Source organism: Pempheris klunzingeri, chromosome 11 (genome assembly GCF_042242105.1).
Source record: "Pempheris klunzingeri isolate RE-2024b chromosome 11, fPemKlu1.hap1, whole genome shotgun sequence".
Classification (NCBI taxonomy): domain Eukaryota; kingdom Metazoa; phylum Chordata; class Actinopteri; order Acropomatiformes; family Pempheridae; genus Pempheris; species Pempheris klunzingeri.
In genome coordinates, this window is record NC_092022.1 from 19,786,880 (window position 1) to 19,809,566 (window position 22,687).

The window sequence follows — 22,687 nt, forward strand, 5'->3', positions numbered from 1 at the left end:
GCACTATTACAATTAGGACAGAAACTAATGCTCAAGAACTGAAACCATATAAAAACATACTATCTTGTACACTTCTAGTCTAGACTTAAAAAAAACAATACAAAAACATTGTAAACATTGTGAAACATCGATTCTTATAAGAATTTGTGGTAAGCTTTACAGAAACAGTACAGTAACACGTGCAGTTTGGTATTGTTTATCTCCTCGATCACTGGGGCTCTAAATAACGGTCCATCACAACAAACTGTTTACCTTAGCGCCTTCATGATTCATTCTCAAGATATTGTGCTAGTAGTGCAGTTGGAATTAGCTGCCAAAAACCATCCATATTTCAGTGCAGGTTCAAAACCTTTGTATTTTACAATTCAAATAATAAGATGGGGGTTTAGTGGACCCCAGTACATCTGCAGTATATCTGCAATATTTGTTTTTCAATCATTTTTTTTCAAATGCATTGTCCGTATAAACTTAACTAATTCAAAGCGAAGGTGTCCCCTCGTCTCAGCTCTGCCCCCTGCTCTAAACTCTGTTGTGTTGGCTCTACCTTGGACGTGCAGTTTCTGACTTCTCCTCTCAGTTCAGACAGCTGCTGAGCGTGGCTGAAGAGAGTCCCACTGACTTGTTTGAGAAGCCCAGTCGATTGTCCCTCCAGCTCCTCCCTGATTCTCTCCAGGTCCTCTGCCAAGAAATTCAGGCCCTTACACTGGTCCTCCACACTGGCAATACGCCCTCCAACCTCAGTTACCTCTTTCTGGACCCCTATAGCTGTGCTCCGGCAGCCACGGACCTCCTCAGCCAGGCGCCTCCTCATCTCCTGCAGCTCACCCTTAAGTCGGGTCAGTCTGCGCTCACCTGTCCCAAGCATGGAAGCCTGATGACCGACGAGCTGGACCACACCCTTTATCTGCTGAGCCAGACGACCCTCTCTCTCATGCCACGAGCTGTTTGCTTGACCAACCTGGTGGACCACTGTCCCAAGGGAGTCCTGGAGGCCTTTCAAGGTGCGGTTGACTGAGCGGACATTGAATTTAAGGATTGCAAGCTCTCCCTGGATGGGATAAACTCCCTCTGCTTGTTCCTGCTGCTCCCTGAGGGCCAGACGTCCCAGGATGTTCTGCAGTGTAGCGTTGAGGCTACTCAAACGATCATCTTGTATGTCCAGTACCTCCTTCACATCCTGCTCCTCTGCCAGGTTAGCACCTGGTGCAGCAGAGTCTCCCTGCATGGCAGATGGTTCTTGAGGTGAGGAACATGAAGAGGAGCAGAGAATCTCAAGGCTGCTCAGGTGCTTCTTCACTCTGTCCACATCCACCTCTAGTCTTCCTCGGAGGGACTCCAGCTCTGTTTCCAGAGTGGGAACAGCATGACCTTCCAGCAGTACAGGGGCAGTGGCATTTCCCAGCTCCTCCAAAGCCGTCAGTAAACGACCTTCCAGGGCCCTCAACTTACCCTCCATTCTGGCCTCCAGGCCCTGTCCTGTCTCAGCTCTGTCTGTGACACCTCTCCCCCTTCCAGACTCCTCACTTTTAATTTGCCCAGTCAGGTTGAGCTTGGCTTCTACATACCCCAGACGCCCCTCTAGCATTCCCTCTATGTGGTCCTTGTGTCCACTCAGCTCCACTCTCAAGTGCCCCTGGGACTGGTTGAGCCCTGCCACTGATGTTTCCAGCAGCCCCACCCTTTCAACCAGTCTACTCACTCTACCACAGCAGCTTTCTGTAGCATTTAAACCGTGGATCTGTGCCTGGAGGTTTCTTAGCTCTGTTCTCAAGTCAGTGGTACTTTCGTCCAAAGCATCCTCCATCTGCTCCTGCCTCTCACTTTGCTCCTTCTGGCATTGACGATGCACGTCCCCAGCTTTTTCCTTGCATCGGCCCTCTGCATTCTCCACACGCTTCTCAAATCCGCCAAGAATTTCTGTCCTGGTTGCACTCAGCTTTGCATCTATCAACTTCTCCATAGTTGTTGGGTAATTCTCACCAAGATTTTCAGCAGAGTCTGATACCACTCCCACTCTATCTGACATCTTCTTCAGTGCCCCATCATGTCCCATCACTGATGCTTTGAGTTCCTGCAGCTCTGTGGCCTTGTCTTGCAGCTCTGTCCTGAGTTCTTCTATCTTCTCATTTAGTTCTGCAAGACCTGGAAAAACATGTTTTCCATCCAGTCCCTCTGTCTCAGGGTCTCCCCCAGGAATCTCCACAAACCCTACAGTGGATGGACTAGAGGCTACAGCTGGAGCGGGAACAGGGGCAGCAGAGAGCAGAGCTGACAGCATCCTGTTGGCATCTTCTCTCAGCGAGGCTCGCAGACTCTCTTCCAGTCCATTCACAGTTCCCCTCAGGGTATCCAGACCCTGGTGTAGACGTTGCACATCCTCCTCCATTCGATATATTCGTTCCTCTGTCTCACTGTCTAGAGTCTGGCCTAAGGAGAGAAAGAAATACTGCTAACATTGGGACAAACATAGTAAATTTTTATGCTCTAGTGTGATTGCAGTTTAAATACATTTTAAAAAGTTATGTAAAATGATAAAATCCATCATTCAGACACACTGCATAGTCAAACCTAGTTAGAATTAGTGTGTAGGTTGAAATTAGGACCCACCTATGGTCTCCCCCTCAGGCTGTTCACCACCAGCGGGAGGGGGAAGGAGCTCCTCTGGTATATGTGTCTCAGGACCATGGCTATGTTCGTGTTCATGCTCATGTTCTTGGTCTTGCTCTGTGTGATGTGGTTCCTGGTGCTCTGGCATTGGCTCTGGCTCAGATGGATAAGGCTGGAAGGAGGTGTCTAGGTAGGAGGAGGAACTCAGAGGCCCAAAGTGGCGCATTGGATAAGAGTTAAAATTGCTTGTTGGAGGTCCTTTGGGTTGACTCCATGGGTTGGCCTTCACAAGGTTCATAGGTGGGCCCTTGAACATGGGACCCTTAAACATGGGACCTTTGTACTGTGGGCCTTTCAACTGTGGACCCTTAAACTGTGGGCCTTTCATTGGCGGGCCCTTGAATGGCGGCATCATTTTCATGGGGTGTTGGTAAACTGGATGTCCCTCCATACAGCCATAACCAGAATACCCAGGACAACAACGCCACTCCAGCTCTGTGACAGTTTTATGTGCCACTTTGTACATTGGTTTGTACAGCAGACGATACCTGAGGGGAACAAACGACGTACCTTTGAGTGAGGTTTTCTTTATACTCAGACAGATTAAGGGCTGAATATCAACTTGACATGATATGAGTTGTTGTTTACTCACTGGATAGTTGGACATTTTTGACCCCAGGAACACTTGTTGTACTCAGCTTTTACATATGGGGCTGCACCATCCTGCATGGTGAAAGACACTGTCTTTTCAATGACATAGGCACAGTGGTTCCTATCCGATAAGGGATAAAAGATGGCAGAGCAGAGACATTATTAAGATTTCTAGTCCGCTTTGAATATACACAATTTAGTTATTTAAAGTAAAATGTAAATAAAGATCTTAAGTGATGTAGACTGTAGCACAAGACAGACAGAGAGAGAGAACTTACTTGTGTCTGCTGGTGGGTTTCCCTTGGTCATGGTGTTGACTGAGCCCAGCTTTATACTGGTTAAACTGGAACGGTGTGTAGAACTTGGCTTCGACCAGTGGCAAAAGTAAAGTCATGAATACAAAAGGATTCACAGCCATGACAAAATGCATCCTTGAATATCCACGTGTTAAGTCAAAAGTTTAGTGAAAGGAGTCTTCAAATTGAGGTCTCACTGAAAAAAAAGTATTCCTTGATCAATGGCAAGTACTACCCTAAATATTCCACTTCATCCTCACTTGATGTGGAAATTATTTAATTGCCTGGCCGTTGACAAAACAAGATATCTCAAAAGACAAAAACTCAGAAAAAAGGCTTCAGTCTCTGCAGTACAACCTTTTTTGCCTGTACGTTAAAGCAGAAAGACACTTTGTGAATGTTGACCCTGATGCTGGCTGTGGGTGTGGTGGCTCTGTTAGAGTGACAACAGTCCACTGTGAGTTAGCCGCACTACAGCCGCCACTAATAGGGCCCATACGGCACCATCTGCATATCTCCTCCCACTCAACCTCCTCAAAGTAACACCAAAGTGACACTGGAGGAGCGAGAGGAGAGCCCTCACATTCACAGTTAGTGTTATTCCTGTGATATTCTGTATTACTGAACGTCATAGAAAATACAGTTTTTATAATACATCTGCTTTGACGGCTGCCTCCACCAATCAGGGCAGAGGCTCAAGTCGCATGAGTTATTTTCCCATGGTGACATCACAGCAAACCAGAGGGGAAATAGCACATCACATTCAGAGTGTACAACACCCAGCCTTGTCCCAAAATAGGCTGTCTTTGTTTTTGTAACATTTTAGTGTAACAGTGACAAATGAATGAATAATAATCCAAGACGACAAGCGAATATTGTCAACTGTTATCTATTTACTCTTCACCCTGTGTTGTGTCCTGAAGTGTTAAGGCATTTTAACAGAGGGTGCTTTGACAGGTCACATTAGGAAAAGCACAGGTGTCACTAATAAAGTTAATGATGGAATTTCATTTAGCTGCTTTGGTTTCAGGGTCCTGATATTGTGCGAGCTGGCTCACCGTCACACTTTAATGGCTTACTGGGACACTTAAATTGAACAGAGCGTTTGCTAATGTTATTAGTAACACCTGTCCTTTCCCCACTGACATGACACTGAATGTCCACATCCTCCTCTACAGCCATCTCCATCGTCATCATCCTCAGAAGGACATACAGTAGAGAATATAGCATTCACTGTCATGTCATACATTGAGCTGTTGTTGTACAGTGTGTGGCTGCAACTAACAATTCTTTTTTTTAAAATCAAATAATCCATTGATTATTTCAGGATGAATCACTTCTTAAAAAGAAAAAATAAGTCCATCACACTTTTCCAGAACCCAAGGTGCAGTGATGGAAGAAGAATTCAGATATTTTGCTTAAGTAGAAACTGCAATAATGCAGTGTAGAAATACTCTGTTACAAGTAATTTGTATTTAAAAAATATAATAAGTAAATGTACTTAAGAATCGGCATTGAATCATAGTTAAAGTACCAAAATAAAAGTACTCATTATGCGTGATGGCCCATTTTAGAATATATTGTTGCATTACATGCATTGATGTATTTATGTACAGTCATCACTAATGTTGCAGCGGATAAAAGTGGAGCTCACTGTTCACTGTTTTACTGCTGCCCTCTATACATACTTATATAAATGTATTAGTTGATTGTCTGAATCTGCAAAGTAACAAGTAACCGAAGCTGTCTTAGGTCAAATCTGGGAAACATCTTGAGCTCTTTTACTTCACACAGGCACATTGACACAGTTTAAACTCCAACCTAACAGCAAACCTCCAGGACTGGGAACAAATAAAAATAAATACCCTGTGTTGAAGGCTGTGGCAGCACACACCCATGCCCGAGTGCCTTGGCCCACAAGCCCACACATTCATTCACAACAGAAGTCTTTGTACAGTTGAAGAAGTTCACCGCCCTCAGTACAGAAAGAAGTCAAGCAGCTCCACCGTACCACAACTAGAGGACTTTCCACTTAGAGCCAGTTTAACATTAACATTGAATTAACAATGTCAGGGGACACACTGAACGGCCTTGTGAATAAAATCAAACCTGCAATGAGGTAACTTCTTTCTGCCCTTTAAAATTCTTGATTACATTTCACTTTTCTAACTTGTCTGTTCCTCTATTCAGTTACATTAGAGAGGGCAGCAGTAATATGACTTTGTAATTCTGTTACAACGTTAACATTTACTGTATTATTGTTATGTGGTTCACAAGACTGAAGATGGATGAGGATGGAGGATCGCCTAATGAGCTTTACTCTGAGGAAATATTGTAGTTTTTTACTCTACAACATTTAAATGTAGCTGTACTTACTGGTTACCACAGCAATGATTGAGATTGTATAATAGAAAACAATGTTACAAATAAGGCCAGTGGTTCCTAACCGTTTTGACACGTGACTCCTTACAAAATCGCCTGTACAGCCCCTTGTGATGTTTCAGATGTCTATGAGTGGCATTAATCAGCTCATGACCCCTCAGATTTATCGTGTGGCCCGACTGTAAACTAAGTTCAAACTAGCTCCACCTCAGGCTTCACAACAGTAAAGTGCTGCTTACACATGGATGCACTAGTGTTAACAATATAATGTCATTTATATATCAGTCTCAGAGGCCATTTTTCTTCAGAACGAAGACTTTTACTTTTGATACTCTCAGTTCATGTAGCTGATAATGCTGATTCCTTCCTCTACCCCTGAGTAAAGACCACTATTAAAGTCATTGAAAAATGAAAAATGTTTTCTGTGGCCATTGTAAAGTGACCTCATTTTGAACAAGAGTAACACTGTGTCCATTATTTTGCAAGGAACTTTTGATTGATCCTTTTAAGAACCAGGCCCATTTCCTGCATCCTGTTTGTACCAGGTCCCACCTCTTCTACCTGGAAACACCCTGTTCAGTGCAGATACACAATAATGAGTGAGTGTGTGTGTGTGTGTGTGTGTGTGTGTGCGTGTGTTACATATTCTTCGTTAGCTCTTTTACCCTCTTAATTTGTAAACAAGCTCTCATTGTATCATGTGAAACATGTTGCGGAGTACACAGCATCCAGGCTCGGGCTTTCTGGTGCTGTGAAACAAGTGCAGCTTTATTCTGCATCCTGGTGGCGGCTCCACCCAGAGTTTTTCCCTGAATGGCATCACACATTTACTGTTATTTTAGCTTCCACTCACCTGCCTGACATAACGCATACGTCAGCCTTAAGCTGTTCATGGACCTCTCAACATCGCCAAGTTATGAATAGAGTCAGGCCAAATGTGGAGGGCACCATGTTTGAGTCTATGAAAGCCTGTGCAACATATGGGGAGCAGCATTTGTCTTCTTGTTCCCAATTTCTTTGTGTCTATTTGGTTTTAACACTAGTGGTCCAAATTCTTAGCTGACCTGTAAACTTTTTCATGTGTGTCTTTAGTTTTTAGCAAAGTCTGTGCCTTACTGGACTGTGTGGCTTTGGCAGTGTTTTTCCAACAGCACTGACTTGGGTAATATTTAAGAATCATTTTCAGTATTTGTTTTAACTTGGACAGAATAACAGAGGAGTTGGAGCATGATCTGACGAGTATGGAGGGTTTATACATTTTTTATACTTTCTTCATGCACTGAAGTCAACCCAAGCAGTACTATGAGTCTGATAATAACCTTATTCTGAAGGTTGTATGGCCCAAATCACTTTTATTTCTGTATGTCAGCTTATTATCCAAGTTTCCAATTATTACATGTTAATTTATCCTGACCTGTAACCTGACAGGGAGACATGCATAATGCATTCCTGAGTGAACATTAGAGAATAGTCCACACAGGTTTTATTCATATGATTAACTGTTGTTAATTAAGTAAAACAGGAAATTATGGAAATACAGGTTTAGAAACTGATAAATTGTGTCTAATTTGCTCTTGTATGTTCATTTCCATGTAAAGAAACAAATGAGTAACTGGCCACAACCTTGTCTCCGGTGCACCTACAGTTACATACTTTTTCCTTTTTCTTTACCTCAGCTTGTAAAATTGTTTCATTTTAGTTTCCTCTAGTAAAAGATATTTTTAAGGGAATATTTTTTTTCTTTTGGTACATGTGAGAAAAAATGTATTCTGAGGCGTGACCGTTTGAAGAATTCTGGCATTAAATAAGACAAATGTTGGCCTAAACAAACGTAATTTGGTGGCCACATGGGGAGCAAGAGGTCACGGCACACTTCACATATTAGCCAAGAGGTTCAATGTGTTTGCTGTTGCCAGACTCTAATGGGAGTGTGTACACATCTGGAAGAAGCTGCCACACACACACACTTTTATCTTTGTGAGGACCCTCATTGACAATCCTCAACCCTAACCTTTACCATCACAACTAAATGCCTGAGGCTAACTCTCACCCTAACCTTAAACTAGACCTGATTCTAACCTGAACCCTAAAACCAAGTCTTGTGCTAAAAACAGCCCTATTAAGTTGTGTGGACAGGCCAAAATGTCCCCACTTCCCAAAAATGTCCTCACTCTGCTAGTAAAATAAATGTTCTGGTGATGTATTTGGTACAAGAACCCACGCATGCATGCATGCATGCACACACACATACATCTGCTCTCTCTTTTGTTCCAGATAAATAGTCTGTCATGATTTTCATGATATATTATACTTTTTGCATTTGCCCACACACATCTATCTCTATTGACTTTTTCAAAACTATTTGATCAGATTATTTGGCTTTGCTTTCATTGCATTCAATGTGCACTTCTTTCAAAATTCATAAATTATTTTCGTACTAAACTAAACCACCAGACAGAGCTCGATTTGCAGCCAGTAAAGTTTTATGAACCACTTTTATATTTCTTCAAGATGAGATCAGTTAAGATGCCAGACAAGTAGAAAATACTGGTTGGAGATTAGAATTGCCTTGATATTCCTCCCACAGTGTATATGTTTGCTGTCTGTGGATGGATGGATAAATGGATTGTTTTTATACCACAGCACTGAAGGTTTTGTTGCATATTGCGGCTTTTCTGATCCATCCCTGTTATTTAGAGTGAGGATAAGAGGGGTCATTCTCTGTGGCCAGTGGTTGAAGAGTTAGAGGACATAATGCTACAGTATAGAAATACTGTTACAAGCAAAAGTCCTGCATTCAAAATCTTACTGTTGTACTGTTGTAAAAAGTACAACAAACTGTTGGGCAAAAGTAAAATTACTCATCATACTCATACTCATGGTAGCTTAACCTACAATAATGATATATCATTATTCATTTGTTGATTTATGTTTTGTATTATTAATTTTTAATGTAAAGTAATGGAGTAAATAGTATAACATTTGTCTCCAAAGTGTGTAGAAGTACGGAGTAACATACAGTAAAACACCTTAAAGTACCTTAACATTTTGCCCAAGTACAGTACTTGAGTAAACTTACTCGGTTACTTTCCACCACTGGTTTTAAAATGTGAAACAAACAGCAACAATGTAATGGGATTACATCAGTTTCAGCTGCCATTATAGTCAACGCTGTAGGGAAGAAGATACTCAGGAGGTGCCATTCTTTACAGTAACAGACTGTTGGTTTGTGTTTAACATAAAGAGAAAAAAGTACATTTCACAGTGTTATTTTCACTGGTTTTTACATAATTTTTTCATAATACAGTGTGGAACATGTTATGGTTTTAGTGCCCTTTGGCTTTGTGTATTGCCCAGTGCCAACAGAGAGCCCACTGTCTCTCTGTACATAGAATGAGACTGCCCCCTTGTGTGCATTTCTGGTTCAGATGCAGCATCTGAGGGGAGGAGGAGGAGAAGCTGCCACCCCAGTTTCTAAACTCTCTCTCTCGTCAAAATGCTCTGACTTTGGTCCTATCAACAGCTTACAAGCGTGGGCTAAGTTATTGCTGAATATAAAGCTATTAAATGTACCTTGTGGCCATTGTGTTGCAGTACATTACGTTTAATGTTTGCACTGAAAGTAATTGACAGGGCTGGATTTTCTGGATCGCTCTGGAATGACCATAAAATAATTGATGAAAAAGAATTCCTTTGTTAAACATTAAAACAAAAGGCTGCTGCCGAGTGTAAACCTCAAATGTATACCATTAAATTTCAAGGCTCTTTGATGTTCCCTCCTGTGGAAACTATTAATTCAAGCGGTCCCTTTCATCTTTTAGTGAGCTAACCAGGCCAAATGTGTCCACGCTTAAAGTTTAAGAGGAACCCCAATGCTCCAGCCTGTGTTTCCACAGAAACATCTGCAGGAACTACTCATGCCCACACCCTGCCAATTAACCTCAGACTGGTCCGATGGGGTCTTAATCCCATGTGCAGTCTGTGGTGTAACTGACATCAACTACAATGTATTTCTGTGACCATTATTTTGTTAAATCAGGTTGTAGCCAATGAGGCAGTGGGGACTGCTGGATGTAGGAGAATATCTGGCAGATGTTGTTATCAACATCATTTCTAATAAACATCACATACTGCATGATGCAATATCAAAAACAGCAGGGGGCTCTCTGCCACACATGCTCTCTTGGTATCTTTTGATTCCCATAAACCCAGAGAGAAAGTGTTAAATCAGGACATTTGAGTCACGGTGACACACTGTCACAGGCTGTGACACTGCTGACAGGGTTGGGCAGTAACAGATTACATGTAATCAGGGATATGTAATCAGATTACAAAATATGAGAAACTATAATCTGCCCAGATTACATTTAAAAAAAAAACAACAATGCACCATAGCTACATTGTCATGGATTACTTGATTACGTTTTTGATTATGTCTTCAACATATGGCAATTGTAAACATATGATGTATTTTTCCATGATAACTAATGCTGTTCAGTGGTGACTCATGAAAAGTTCATCTGACAAACAAGGTTTCTTAGAGAACAGACTAATGAAACAGCAGCCCACATGTTGTAAAATACACACAGCACAGTACACCTGTAGTTTGTACCAGCACTGTTGTTGTAAAGTTTATTTGGTTTGACCAACTGTAAATGCTGAATATGCAAAAGGCATTTTATTTGCACTGTAAATGTTTTCAGATGTTTGAAGAGAAAAAAAAGGATATTTGTGGAACTCTGTGTTTTAGAATAAGGTACAATGTTTGATTTGATTGCATGTTTTTTGTAATCCAATCAAATATGTTACAAATTGCAAAAATGTCTAGCTGGAGAACACAGTGGAACATTTCAAAGTAATCTGACCCAACCCTGACTAATAATCTGAGGCTCTCTCCTCCCCTAATGCTCACAAAGTAAAGCTTCAACTCCTCATTATTATGCTTTAACATAACGATTTTGTATGGATTAAACAAACAAGTTATAACGTGTAACAAAGTGAGTTGCTGGTAGGTGGATTTTGCGACCTTTTGGACAGAGTCAAGCGAGCTGTTTCCCCCTGCTCCCAGTCTTTATGCTAAACTACACTAACTGTCTCCTGGCCTCTTACTGAACAGACAGATCAGAGAGTATCAGAGGTATCCACCGGTGGAGTGGAGTTTCATTTACTCCTGGACTGTAGTTGAGCCTTTGTTCTACCACTTGGAGGCAGCAGAAACGAGCTGTGAACGCAACATTGACATCAACACCTTTATGTTGCTAATGAGACTGTCAGCAAACAGCATTAACATTCATTCAGAGTCATGTTTTAGTCCAGTATTCGCTCTTCTTTAGCTCTGGTTTTGGTTCTCCCCCAAATGCTGATTCTTCTGAAAGATTCTGGTTCTCCAGCTTGTCACTCGCTGTGTCTGTGTGCTGATGCTGCTGAGCAGGTAGTTTACAGTGTACAGATGATAGTGACACAACAAGTTAGCAGACAGCTAAATGTGCTGAAACTCACCAAACAGCTCTGTAAATCTGAGAGCTCATCATTGTGAGACAACGGCAACCCCTCAGTGTTTTCACAGTGAGATTCAAATCATTGTTATGATATCATATCATATAGTCAATAATAACTTGACTAAACTACCAAACAGTATAATAAGCAGCTATAATTTGCTCTACCTGGATCAGCTACCACCATAAAATGCCGCATATACACTGATGATAGCAACAAATCTGTAATATATATATTATCATACAAACACTCTGCATAATGAGCACTTTCACTTTTAGTACATTTTTCCTGATAATACATCATGTACTTTTACTCAAGAAATGTTCTGAATGCAGTAGTTTTACTTGTGATGGAGGACTTTGACACCATAATATTGGTACTTTTACTTAAGTAAATACCTTTTCTACCACAGGTGGTGTCCATCTTCTCATCTGTCTCTCAGTGAGGAAGTGAATACGTGTATGTTTCCAAAATGTCGAACTATTCCTTTGACTTTGTAGAAGGAAGGCAGTGAATTTCATCAGAGGCAGACTGAACAATCGTGTTCTGTATATCTGCTCGTTTGTTCAGTCTTAACACTGCGTTTTTATTTGATGTCTGACAACATGAAAACATCCGTGTGGGAGTGTTCTGCTTTTTAACTCAGAATAATATTCTGTCCAGTTTAAAGCAGAGACACTTGAGAGGCGCATCTTCTATCTTATGAAATTAATAGTTTTTTTTAGTTCAAGATCATTCAACTTCAGAAACTATGCAGATAATCTGTGACAAATGTCTGCGTCAGTGCACAACAGAGCTCCTGCACACGTTCTCTCACTGATCAAGTGCCGCACACAACCCTGATTACTATTTTGGCTTTCTTGCGCTCCCCTGATCTCCCTAATCAGCTTTCATCATCACACCTTCACCACTACAGTCCCCTGCCAGAGTCTCTCTCAGGAGCACCACAAAAAAAAAATCAGTTTTTCTTCTGCTGGTTCAACTTCGATAACACAAGCAGCCACGGTGTCACATTTTGTTTGCTGTTTTGTACATTTCAACTAAATGTTCAACTAAAGACCAGAGCAGCCTGATGTAAAAGTATGAGATATTTATGAATATGAAGATGAGATCAGTCCAGAGCCAGTCCTCAGCTACTCCCACGGCTCTGGTAAGATTTGTAGCAGTGGATAAACTACATTTAGTAAATTGCCCTCCTTTTTTTTTTAGGTTTTTTGTTTATATATATTTATGTATATGCCTTATTTTTACTATAAGATCGCTCCCTATTTAGACATGTAGTCTGTTGTGCTGATGCTGAGAGGATTCAGGCAGCATCGATTATGGGGCACAAAATTTATGAAAAACTCCTCTGACCCCCCCATTGTTGATGAGAGGATCGCTGAGTGGTTAGAGTTAAAACATTTTAATTAAATAGAGGTCAGTTAAATAGAGGTCATGATTATTATGCTAACTAGCAAAAGTGGGAATTATTTATTAATGGGCCCCATCAATAGAGCCAACAGGACCAGCTCCCCCTTTAATCCTTTCTCCCTTCTTTCCGCTCTTGTATCTGATGTCCTGCAGCTCCTGTGGACAAACCCCACATAGAGGGTCCATCACAGAGAGGGCCCACTGCCCACAGGCGCGCACAGAGCTCCCTTTCTTAAAGAACAGGCAAAGGGGAATTCCTTAAGTTGGATGCTGCAGTGATGAGAAGCCTTTTCATCCGGCTGTTTTTCAGAGCCTCCACTGGCTGCGTTAATGACAGGGCCCGGGGCTGCACTTTGAGCTCACTGCGCTCATACAGGCTCTTGAGAAAAAGCCGCGCGGCTGATTCTCACGACACATAAAAAAAACACACACACACACCTCGCGTGCGCGCGCGAGCGCGCCCGTGCCAGCGGAACCAGTCAGCAGGCAGCTCGGGGACATTCCTCTCTCTCTCCTCTCTCTCTTTTCCTCCCCCCCCCCTCTCTCTCTCTCTCCCTCTTTTCCTCTCCCCTCTCTCTCCCCCCCTCTCTCTCCCCCTCTCTCTCTCTTCCTCTCTCTCTCTCTCTCTCTCTCTCTCTCTCTCTCTCTCCCTCTTTTCCTCTCTCCCTCTCTCTTCTTCAACAACTTCAGCCCGCAGACACCAGTCAGCCAGTGGAACCGGTGGACGACGTGAGCTGGTTTTAAGGCATTTTTAAGCCCCCCCCCCCCACCTCCCCCCAGTCCGACCAGCAGGACTCGAGAGGATGAGGAGCGCCCTTCCTCCCGCCAGACCTCACTGAAACTTTGTGTCGGTGAGAGGTGGGAGTGGGACCCGCAGCTTGTGCGCCAGTCTCTGGACACGATGGGACACTTCCACTGAATCCACTCCGGCACGGAAACACCATGGCTGTGGACGGTAGGTCACACTTCCACTAACTCGTCGAAATTGACCTGGGAATGTCCCGGCAGCAGTGGAAACTTCAGCTTAAACCAACGCAGTTTGTTTGTCTAACCCGATACTTGGCAGACCGGTCTGCCCGGTGTGTTAGTGGTCGCATGCGGTACCAAAACGCCTGCTGCTCTCTCTCTCACTGTAGTGTGAGAAAAGTCCGTACAGTAAGAGCACATAACATTAAAAAAAACTACACAGGTCGCTTTGGTAGCTTTAAAGTCAGAGCTGCACGAACGCCTGCAGGGATTGTATGTGGTTGTAAGCCAGAGGAGGGTCTGCTGATGGTCAGTGTCTTGGTGCTGAAACGGACAGCGCACCTTAGGGACCAGCACCCCAGTCTGATGGTGTCACTGCTGCTGTGGGCAGTTTTTTGCATAGACTTAGTTTAAGTTGGTCTTGATTAGACATCCACTGTTTAAATCCCCCCCCCCTTTTTTTTAATTTGATTGCATCTTATATTTCATCATGAGTGCTTTAGTTCTGGTGAAAATAGTTGCAGCTTCAGAAATGTACAAATCCTGCAAACAGGAGCTTTTATCTACGGTTCAGATTTAATTGAAATACCGAGTGAAACATTTTGCTCATGAGAGTTTTTCCTTTCTGGTGCTGGCAGTTTATATGTGCTTTAGTTAATGAGGCCTTCTTCCTCCCATAAACGTGCAAAGCTGAAGGAAGAAAAACTCAGCCTGACAAGCGTTCTTAATTATCTGCATTTAATCAGGGAAAGGGGCACATTTGTGTTTACAGCTGCAGCCTGGGGGAGAAACTACACTGTAAAGGGTAGCTCATACGTTCACAGTCTAGGAGTTACACCTCAAAGAGACAAAAATTGCATCCAGAGTTTTATTCATAATAATCCGATGCTGCTGGTTTGCCTTGATGATTGCAGGATTCGACTTTGCACGGCTCTCAGTGGGAGATGTTGAATGACAGAAAGGAGAGGCACAAAGCTAGAAAACTAAAAGACGTTCTTTCATCTCCTCAACCCTCGCCTCCCCTGACAGTCTCTCTCGTTCTGTCCTCTTTTCAAATTCTCTTAGTCAATTTAAGATATCGAAAATGCATGTCAGCGCACACACAAACACAGCTGCACACATGGCTTCAAACACGGGTAAATAAATTCATCCAATCTGGCACATGAATCAGTAATGACCCGTGGCTTTCTGCCAGGAACTGTGCCTGTAACAGCGTGTTTACTGTAGTTCCACACTTTCTTTAATTACTGGATGTTGGGAAGCCACCTGCTGTTGAGTGGGTTTGGACGTCTGCCTACAGGCACCCTCGTAATGATGAGGAAGCGACTCGTCTCACAGCATTTGCACCTACAATCAAATAATACTGGCAGTGAAACACTGGCATCTTAAATTACAGAGGGGCTTGTGTGGTTATCTATAGAGCAGGTACGAGCTGGCACGTAACAGTGAGATCATTCCTGAATGGCAGGGCGTCCAGGTGGGTTAAACTCTGGCTTTTGTTTTCAAGTCACGCAGAGTGAGTTTTTTTTTTCTTTGCTTGTTTGTTTTTTGCAGAGCGTGTCTCATGCCGTTATCACATTGTCAGTGGTTCCACGCAGATTCATCGTCCCTCCTGCTTTTATCTCTCCAGCGGCATCCAGTTTCAGTTTCTGCAGGCCAGCCGTGGAGTACAGAGCTCTGCCTGAGGACTTCAAGCACCAGCTGAGCCGGCGGACAGGTGGGAACCTAACCTGGCACGACGGGCGTGGACAGAAAACAGCAGGAGGCAGGACAGTGAAGCTGCTGCAGCAGCCGGGCACGGATGCCCTGCAGGTACTGAACACATGCGTGACCTCAACATGTCGAACAGCACACCTGGTTCATGAGCTGATGTCATGTGATACCCCCCCCCCCCGGGTTTCCTTCATTCGTCAAGGTCAAGGAGAGATATGCTGGTTTCTGCTTAGTATTGCTGCAAGTCAAGCTGAAATTAGAATTTACTTTAGCTAAGAAATCAAGATATACTGTCTATAGTGTCTGTTGTGACTTATTTGGTCAAAACTGTTATTACTGACTGATGGTTAACCAGCCAACATTGTTCGAAGTTTCTTAGTTTAATCTGTGACCTGAGCCCTCCCCGTGTTGTGATTCACATCATGAGGTAATGTGCAGAGCGGTGAGGTTACAAGATTACCGGTTGCTGTGAGTTTCAAAGGTTTGGTCGACTTGACTCAGGAGAGAGACAGCTAAGGCTGACATTATCAAACTTGGCTAACTAGCTTCCACTGTGGAATACAAAATAACAGCACGACAAACATCGTAAATCACTAACTGAGCCACTCTCTGTGGGGCCGTTGAAATGGGGTAGATAAAAGGTCGTAGGATATGCTGTGCGACATGCTACAGTCAGTAGTGCACCACAGACGTCTCTACACTGTTTCTACAAATATGCACATAAACAGATTCATCCTTTTTTGTTAAATGGAAAAATATGCACAATACAGGTTTATATTTTCATACACAAAAAGTTTCTGATTGACTTTAAGTGGCAGAATCACCAAGTAGAAGATTGGATGAAGCCTGACTTGGATAGATCCAGAATAATTCTTACTGTTTTTAAGATTTTATGATGTTCTATCACATTTACTGTATTTGCTGCACGGTGTGAATTAAGAGATCATTATAGCTCCATGACAACAGCAAGAAACTAGTAGTGTTATGTGTTTTCAACTTTCCTTTTCCCAATCAGGCCTACTGCATTCCTCCACAAGAGTCACACAGAGACAAAACACATGAAGCGGCTGCCTTATGGCGGACCAAAACAAATCTTTTCCTTGTTGTCTCATCATCACCAGTATACATAGAAATGATCCTCTCAGATTTCTGTACAGAAAAGTCTGGAAGAAAAAATCCGTGGTCTTACAAATGAGGCCAGTCACCATCCATTGTTGCACATGGGCACTTTGTTAGCAGAGAATGGAAGTCGCTCTCTCCCCAGCGGGTCGGTGGGCTCTAACAGCCTTTTAGCTTGGCTTTAAATAGCACAGGTCCTCCAACACTCAGACCACACTGCAGCAACCCCGTGCCTGTCGACTGAGAGCAGAAAGAAACAAATTTTAGTTTGATACCGAATGCTTGATGGTGTACAGTTTGATTTTTGTTGCAGGGTAATGAACAGCACGCAAACCTTTTTTTTTTTTTTCCCTTAGATCTCTTTATGTGAAACATTGTCAGATCCGCTTTCAGTCAGCATTTTGTTCCAGTTTCAGTGAAATGTTTTGGTTGATATTCATTTTGTTATCTGATGCAGCACACTCTGCACACTCAGTCTGCTCGCAAACTCACTGCCCGGACAATCCATTTGTGCTGTAAACTGGCCTCATTTTAAAGCCCATAGTTACAAGTCATAAAGCCCATGCCTTTGTCCTCACCCCATGAAAGTCTCTTTAAAAGGCAGTAATGAGCTGAAGCTAAAGCTGCAAACAGAACTGGGCTGGGGTGATAACAGAGTGCTGTACAATGTCTTGTTTGTTTGCTTCAATCCTCTTGGATGCACAAAATGTTTATTTTGGTTTTGAGGAGCATAAGTCACATGCTGCGTGTTTGGAAGACGTGTGGCACTGGAACATGTGAACATGTTTAACGGCGTTTTCACTTCTTCCACAGTTCTTTCAGTCAGCTTCATTTAGTCTTTTCCAGCATGTTGTGGTCTGATTTACTCCGCAGCCACAGACTCCTCACTAGCATACTGTGAAAAAAGAAAAACACTAAACACTCATTACGGTCTCTATCTGTCCTCCTCCATCTCATGTTTCACCACTGTGGCACAGAACAACATGATACATCCAGCAATCAAGGAAAGAAACTATTTTAATACTCAATTAATCGCTCATGTCCTTTTTTGAGAGAGAATGCCAAAAATTCTTTATTCACAGCTTCTAGATACTCTGTATTTACTACTTTTATTCATTTTATTTGATAAAAAACGGAATATTTTGGCATTGTTGTCTGGCAAAATAAGCTATTTGCTTATGACTTTTGGCTTTAGGAAATTGTGATGTTCATTTTCTACAATATCCTGACATTTTATTGGCCACTAAATCCCATAATTGACAAATTAATCTTGAGATTTTTTGAATAATGAGAATCATTACTTGCAGCTCTAGTAGAAATGGAGACATGAGATGTTGGGGATAATATGCTATGTCTGTCTGGCACATTCAAAACAATAAATTTTTGATGAAGTGGGAAAAATATTTGCTTTAAACATCACAGTGACCTTAAAATGACTCGTGAAATAAACTGCTGCTCAGCATGAGAAGCATCGGCCCCTCTGATAGTTCAGAATACATTCATCCACAAGAAAGCTTAATTCATTAACTCATCGTATCTACATACTGACCCACAAACGGCAGCAACGCAGGATCTTCAGCAGCACCCATCACTAGTCGAGCCAATGCTAAAAAATGAGGGTGTGAAGTGAAAAATACTTCTCTCTCAACAAAACACAAGAGCGCTGCACTGAGCTGAAAGGTGCACGTGAAATGAAAGGAAAGGAAATCCTGTGCTCTTCAAGTGTAGCGCAGGAAGTAAAAGGATAAAAGGAAAAAAACCCAAAAGGACTACGGTGGATTGGAAGTGAGTCAGGAGGCAGGAAAATACTTGACTGAAACCAGCTACACTGAACACGTTATTTAGCTCCTCTTCCTGGGGCCCACATGTATTTACAACACTTAGATAAAAATGACCGTTTCTGACATCTCTGCTCAGAATGAGACTCAACAATCCAAACCCCAAGACCGACACAGAACATCACAACAAAAACCTGTCGAGTACAATCAATACCTCTAAATGATATTACCACCTCTCAGCGAAAATAAATCATCAGTAAAGGCAACTTACGTCCCCAAACCACAAATAAAGCGGAATGGGCAGCTTCAATACCATATCTTTTAGGAGCAAATCCACTTCTATATACAACTACTCTGTTACCCTCATATGGCTGTCTAGTAAAATACTAATGTCTGTCTTAAAAGAGCAAGTTTCCATTAAGTCTATTGTAAGCGATACTGTACAGTTAGCATCATTATTGCTTCCCTTCAGGATGATTCAAGGCCTGAAGTCCTGCATCACACTTTGGGAGTTTGTTTTGCAATAATGACTCGCTGTACATCATCCCGTTTATTACACAGCTTTGTACCAAAGAAGTCAACTGACCAATCAGCATCGAGTATTCAGTGAAGCCGTGTGATGAGGTAAAAGAAAAGAAAGTTTCTCCGATGTAAAATACACAATTATGAAACATTAGTCTCAGAAAATTAAAACTATAAATACACTGTTGCCCATAAAGTTGGAATAATTGTTCAATATTTTGTTAAAGCCTGAATACACAGTTTGCAAAGGTTAATTGTGGTTTAAGTTTCACTGTGATATGTTTGGAAGAGTTTGATCAATAAAGTTGAGAAGATATACACTTTATTTATCAAGAATAAATCACATTGTCACAATTATTTCATGAGAAGAGGTAAAAAACATTTTATTCCAACTTTATGGGCAACAGTGTATATAGAAATGGTGTTTTAGTAATAGTCATCGTTCCCAGTTGAAACATACTCTATTTATTAAAATGTTATTCATTAACTCAGATGGATTTCTCACTCTGACACACTGTCACACACCTCGAGCACAGCCTTTCAGGTTTGTTTTTATTTTTTTTTATGCATCTCTTTCCTGCATCTGAGAAAAAAGTTAGAGAAACGCTGAACATGCTGAATATTTAAAACTGATTGACTGATCAAAGGCCCAGTTTGATTAGTGCTCCATAGTTTTACACCCTGTACATCTTTAATATTAAAGAGCTGGATTTCATGATCACACTGGCTCTCGTGCTCCTCTGTTGCTGCTGCATGTTCGCTGATCTTCCAGACAACTTAGAAGTTCACATGTATGCAGAGTGTTTGATCTGCATCCACATTTGGCCAAGACCGTCCCCGTGCGCTCTAATGAGTTTGAAATCTGCTCCTGCTCTTATAAAGGGCTGATCCCGTCAGTTCCTCATGTACAGGGCCTGTCTGCGTGTGTCTGTGCCTTCGATTCTTTGTCTGTCTGACAGCGTTTGACACCGAATGTTCAGCTTTTACAAGTTTCACAGCAGGTTTTCTGGCTGAGACAGCAGACATCATGCATCATTTACAGTAAAGAGAAGCAACATTTGTGTCTGTGCATCCGATCGTTTCATGGGATCGGGTTTAGGGTCAGACAGATTGTGGTCTGAGTAGCACAAACATCAAACTGGGAATGAAGGACAAGAGTTCAGCAGCTTATTTGCTTTCGTAACAGGGCCTGTATAGTGTGTGGCTCTACTGTCCATGTATGCGGTAGTGTAGGGTCAGTGAGTCGTGGGCGGCCTTTGTCAGGATTAAGTGCCTCTGGTGGCTCATCAGAGAAATGCCCGAGGTAAGTTGTTCAGCTCAGCACTCTGTACAAATCAAACTATCATATCATATATCATATATCAGCAAGTGTCAACATGTTAGTCTGACTTATTGAATTACTAATTAAGTGTGACGAGTATTACTCTTCCTTTGTAGTGTGCCCCCAAAACCGCTGTCACTTGCTGCAGTCTTGTTGTCACTGCGAGGTTGCCAGGCAACCAGAATGCAGACTCCAGATAGTACGTGTGGCCGGTCGCAAAATAGTCCCGTGTAAAACCACAGTTTATCATCTTTAAACTTGGATTAAACAAACGAGATATAAGCAGATGTATTTCCCAAAATGCTCTTCTTATATGTGTTGAACTTCCCTGTGTTTACCTGTCTGTCTGTCTGTCTGTCTGTCTGTCTGTCTGTCTGTCTGTCTGTCTGTCTGTCTGTCTGTCTGTCTGTCTGTCTGTCTGTCTGTCTGTCTGTCTGTCTGTCTGTCTGTCTGTCTGTCTGTCTGTCTGTCTGTCTGTCTGTCTGCAGTACCGTTCCGGTGACAGTTATGGGATATATCACACAAGCCCCACGCAGCCCAGCCTGATCCGCCCCGTCGTGCTCTGGACACAACAAGATGTATGCAAATGGCTGAAGAAGCACTGTCCACACAACTACCTGACCTACGTGGAGGCGTTCTCCCACCACGCCATCACAGGTCACACTGCTGAGACGATCAGAAGACATTTGCATGGAAGGTGGATCACCAAATAAAAGCAAAGTTGATTTTTGAGCTCTCTGCTTTCACCTTCCAGGCCGTGCGTTGTTGCGTCTGAATGGGGAGAAGCTGGAGAGGATGGGGTTAGTGCAGGAGACACTTCGGCAGGAGTTGCTCCAACAGGTGCTGCAGCTTCAGCTGCAGGAGGAGGGACGCAACCTGCAGCTGCTGTGCAGAGGTGAGGGTGCGTCTGTCTTTTTCACAGCTCTGTTCCCAAAACTTGACCTTAAAGGAATAGTTTAAGTGTTTGAAATGAAGATATCACCCTTTAATCTGTATGGTACATATGAAGCTTCAGCCAGCCAATAAAGCGTGGAAACAGCCAGCCTGTCTCTGTCCGAGGACAACATCCACCTATCAGCACCTTTAAAGTTCACTGTACACATTATGATAAAGATAGTATTGTGTCAGGGCGGCTGTGGCTCAGAGGTTGAGTGGATCGTCAATCAGAAGGTCGGTGGTACGATCCCCAGCTCCTATGGGTCAGCATGTCGAAGTGTCATTGAGCAAGACACTGAACCCCAACTTGCTCCTGAAGCAGCTTCAGCTTCCTCCTGAATGAACGATGTGTGATGGATGAATGAGGATGTCATGTAAAAGCGCTTTGAGTAGTTGAAATGACTAGAAAGGCGCTATACAAATACAGACCATTTACCATTCATGTAGTAATTACCTGCTGGCAGTAGCTTCATACCTGCTAGCTACATATTAAATGTACAGTTATAAGACTGACATCAATCTTCTCCTCTAACTCTCAGTCAGAAATTGAGTAAGCATAGTTCCTGCTGTTTTAAATCTCAGGAAGAATCAAAAAGTTTTAATCATGCTGTCTCTCCTAGGTTCCTTTGGAAAGATATCATAGTCAGATTGCTGGACGAAGTGGACGCTGTGGAATCATGGGATATTTGCTCAAATAAACTCAAGTGTGAATCCCCTCTGTGGATACGGGTGTCTGACGAACAGCAATATCCAGAACCATGGTGTTAAGTGGAAGGTGGCAGCTTTTTATTCCCTATCTGCACGATGAACATAATCTTTACAGACTGACTATGAACTGTGATGAAGAAGCTCCATGACAATCCGTTTTGTCGATTTATTGCTCTATTATGTGATTAATTATCAACTATTATAACTTTTTTTAATGTCATAAATAAATAAAAATACAAAAATATCAGTGTTTATTTATTTATTTATGCATTCATTCATTTATTTATTTAATGCCTACATAGAGGTCAGGTTTGTGTGCATTACCCGGAGTGGCTGTGAGGAAGCACGTGATGACATACTACATTACCCATAATCCCACAGCACCGCTAAGAAGGACTCCATCCATGGCTTTAACCAGCCGATGCCGGCTCTGAGGTCGCGACATCCCCATGGAAACGGAGTGCGGGAAATTAATGTCGTCCCGCTCGGACAGGTACATGATGCTGTGAGTGTTTTACCTGCGTGTGAATCTGAACCTGTTCATCTCATGTTTTTATTCATTTTCATTTAGTCCGCAGCAGCGTCCCGATCCTGTAATGTGACGCTGACCACACTGACTCCCCTCCTCCCCCAAACAGCTCAGATATCTGCCATGTTTGCTCTCTAATGGTCATATAATTCAGATAAAACCCCTCTCTGCTGGTGTGGATCCACTAGCTGCACCATGTAGTGACCGGGCTGTGCTCTACGTGGATCAGATGTGTCGGACACACGGAGCT

General features: G+C 42.6%; 2 protein-coding genes across 3 annotated transcripts; one reads left to right on the plus strand and one right to left on the minus strand.

The window, feature by feature from the left end:
• Positions 1–472: 472 nt before the first annotated feature.
• Positions 473–3,688, minus strand: emilin3a (elastin microfibril interfacer 3a). The gene is made up of 4 exons (XM_070840350.1): positions 3,537–3,688; positions 3,260–3,379; positions 2,608–3,155; positions 473–2,427 (listed from the first exon to the last, which is right to left on the minus strand). The coding sequence occupies exons 1-4, from the start codon at positions 3,686–3,688 to the stop codon at positions 473–475; spliced, it is 2,775 nt and encodes a 924-aa protein (XP_070696451.1).
• Positions 3,689–13,614: 9,926 nt separating this feature from the next.
• samd10a (sterile alpha motif domain containing 10a) lies at positions 13,615–22,082 on the plus strand. 2 transcript variants are annotated; one of them, XM_070840186.1, is made up of 5 exons: positions 13,615–13,800; positions 15,442–15,623; positions 20,753–20,921; positions 21,019–21,165; positions 21,821–22,082. In XM_070840186.1, exons 1-5 carry the CDS (start codon positions 13,788–13,790, stop codon positions 21,841–21,843), a joined length of 534 nt encoding a protein of 177 aa, XP_070696287.1. In that variant the 5' UTR covers positions 13,615–13,787; the 3' UTR covers positions 21,844–22,082. The 2 variants fall into 2 exon arrangements, with proteins under 2 accessions (XP_070696287.1, XP_070696288.1); XM_070840187.1 differs by having other exon boundaries at positions 21,019–21,159.
• Positions 22,083–22,687: the final 605 nt, after the last annotated feature.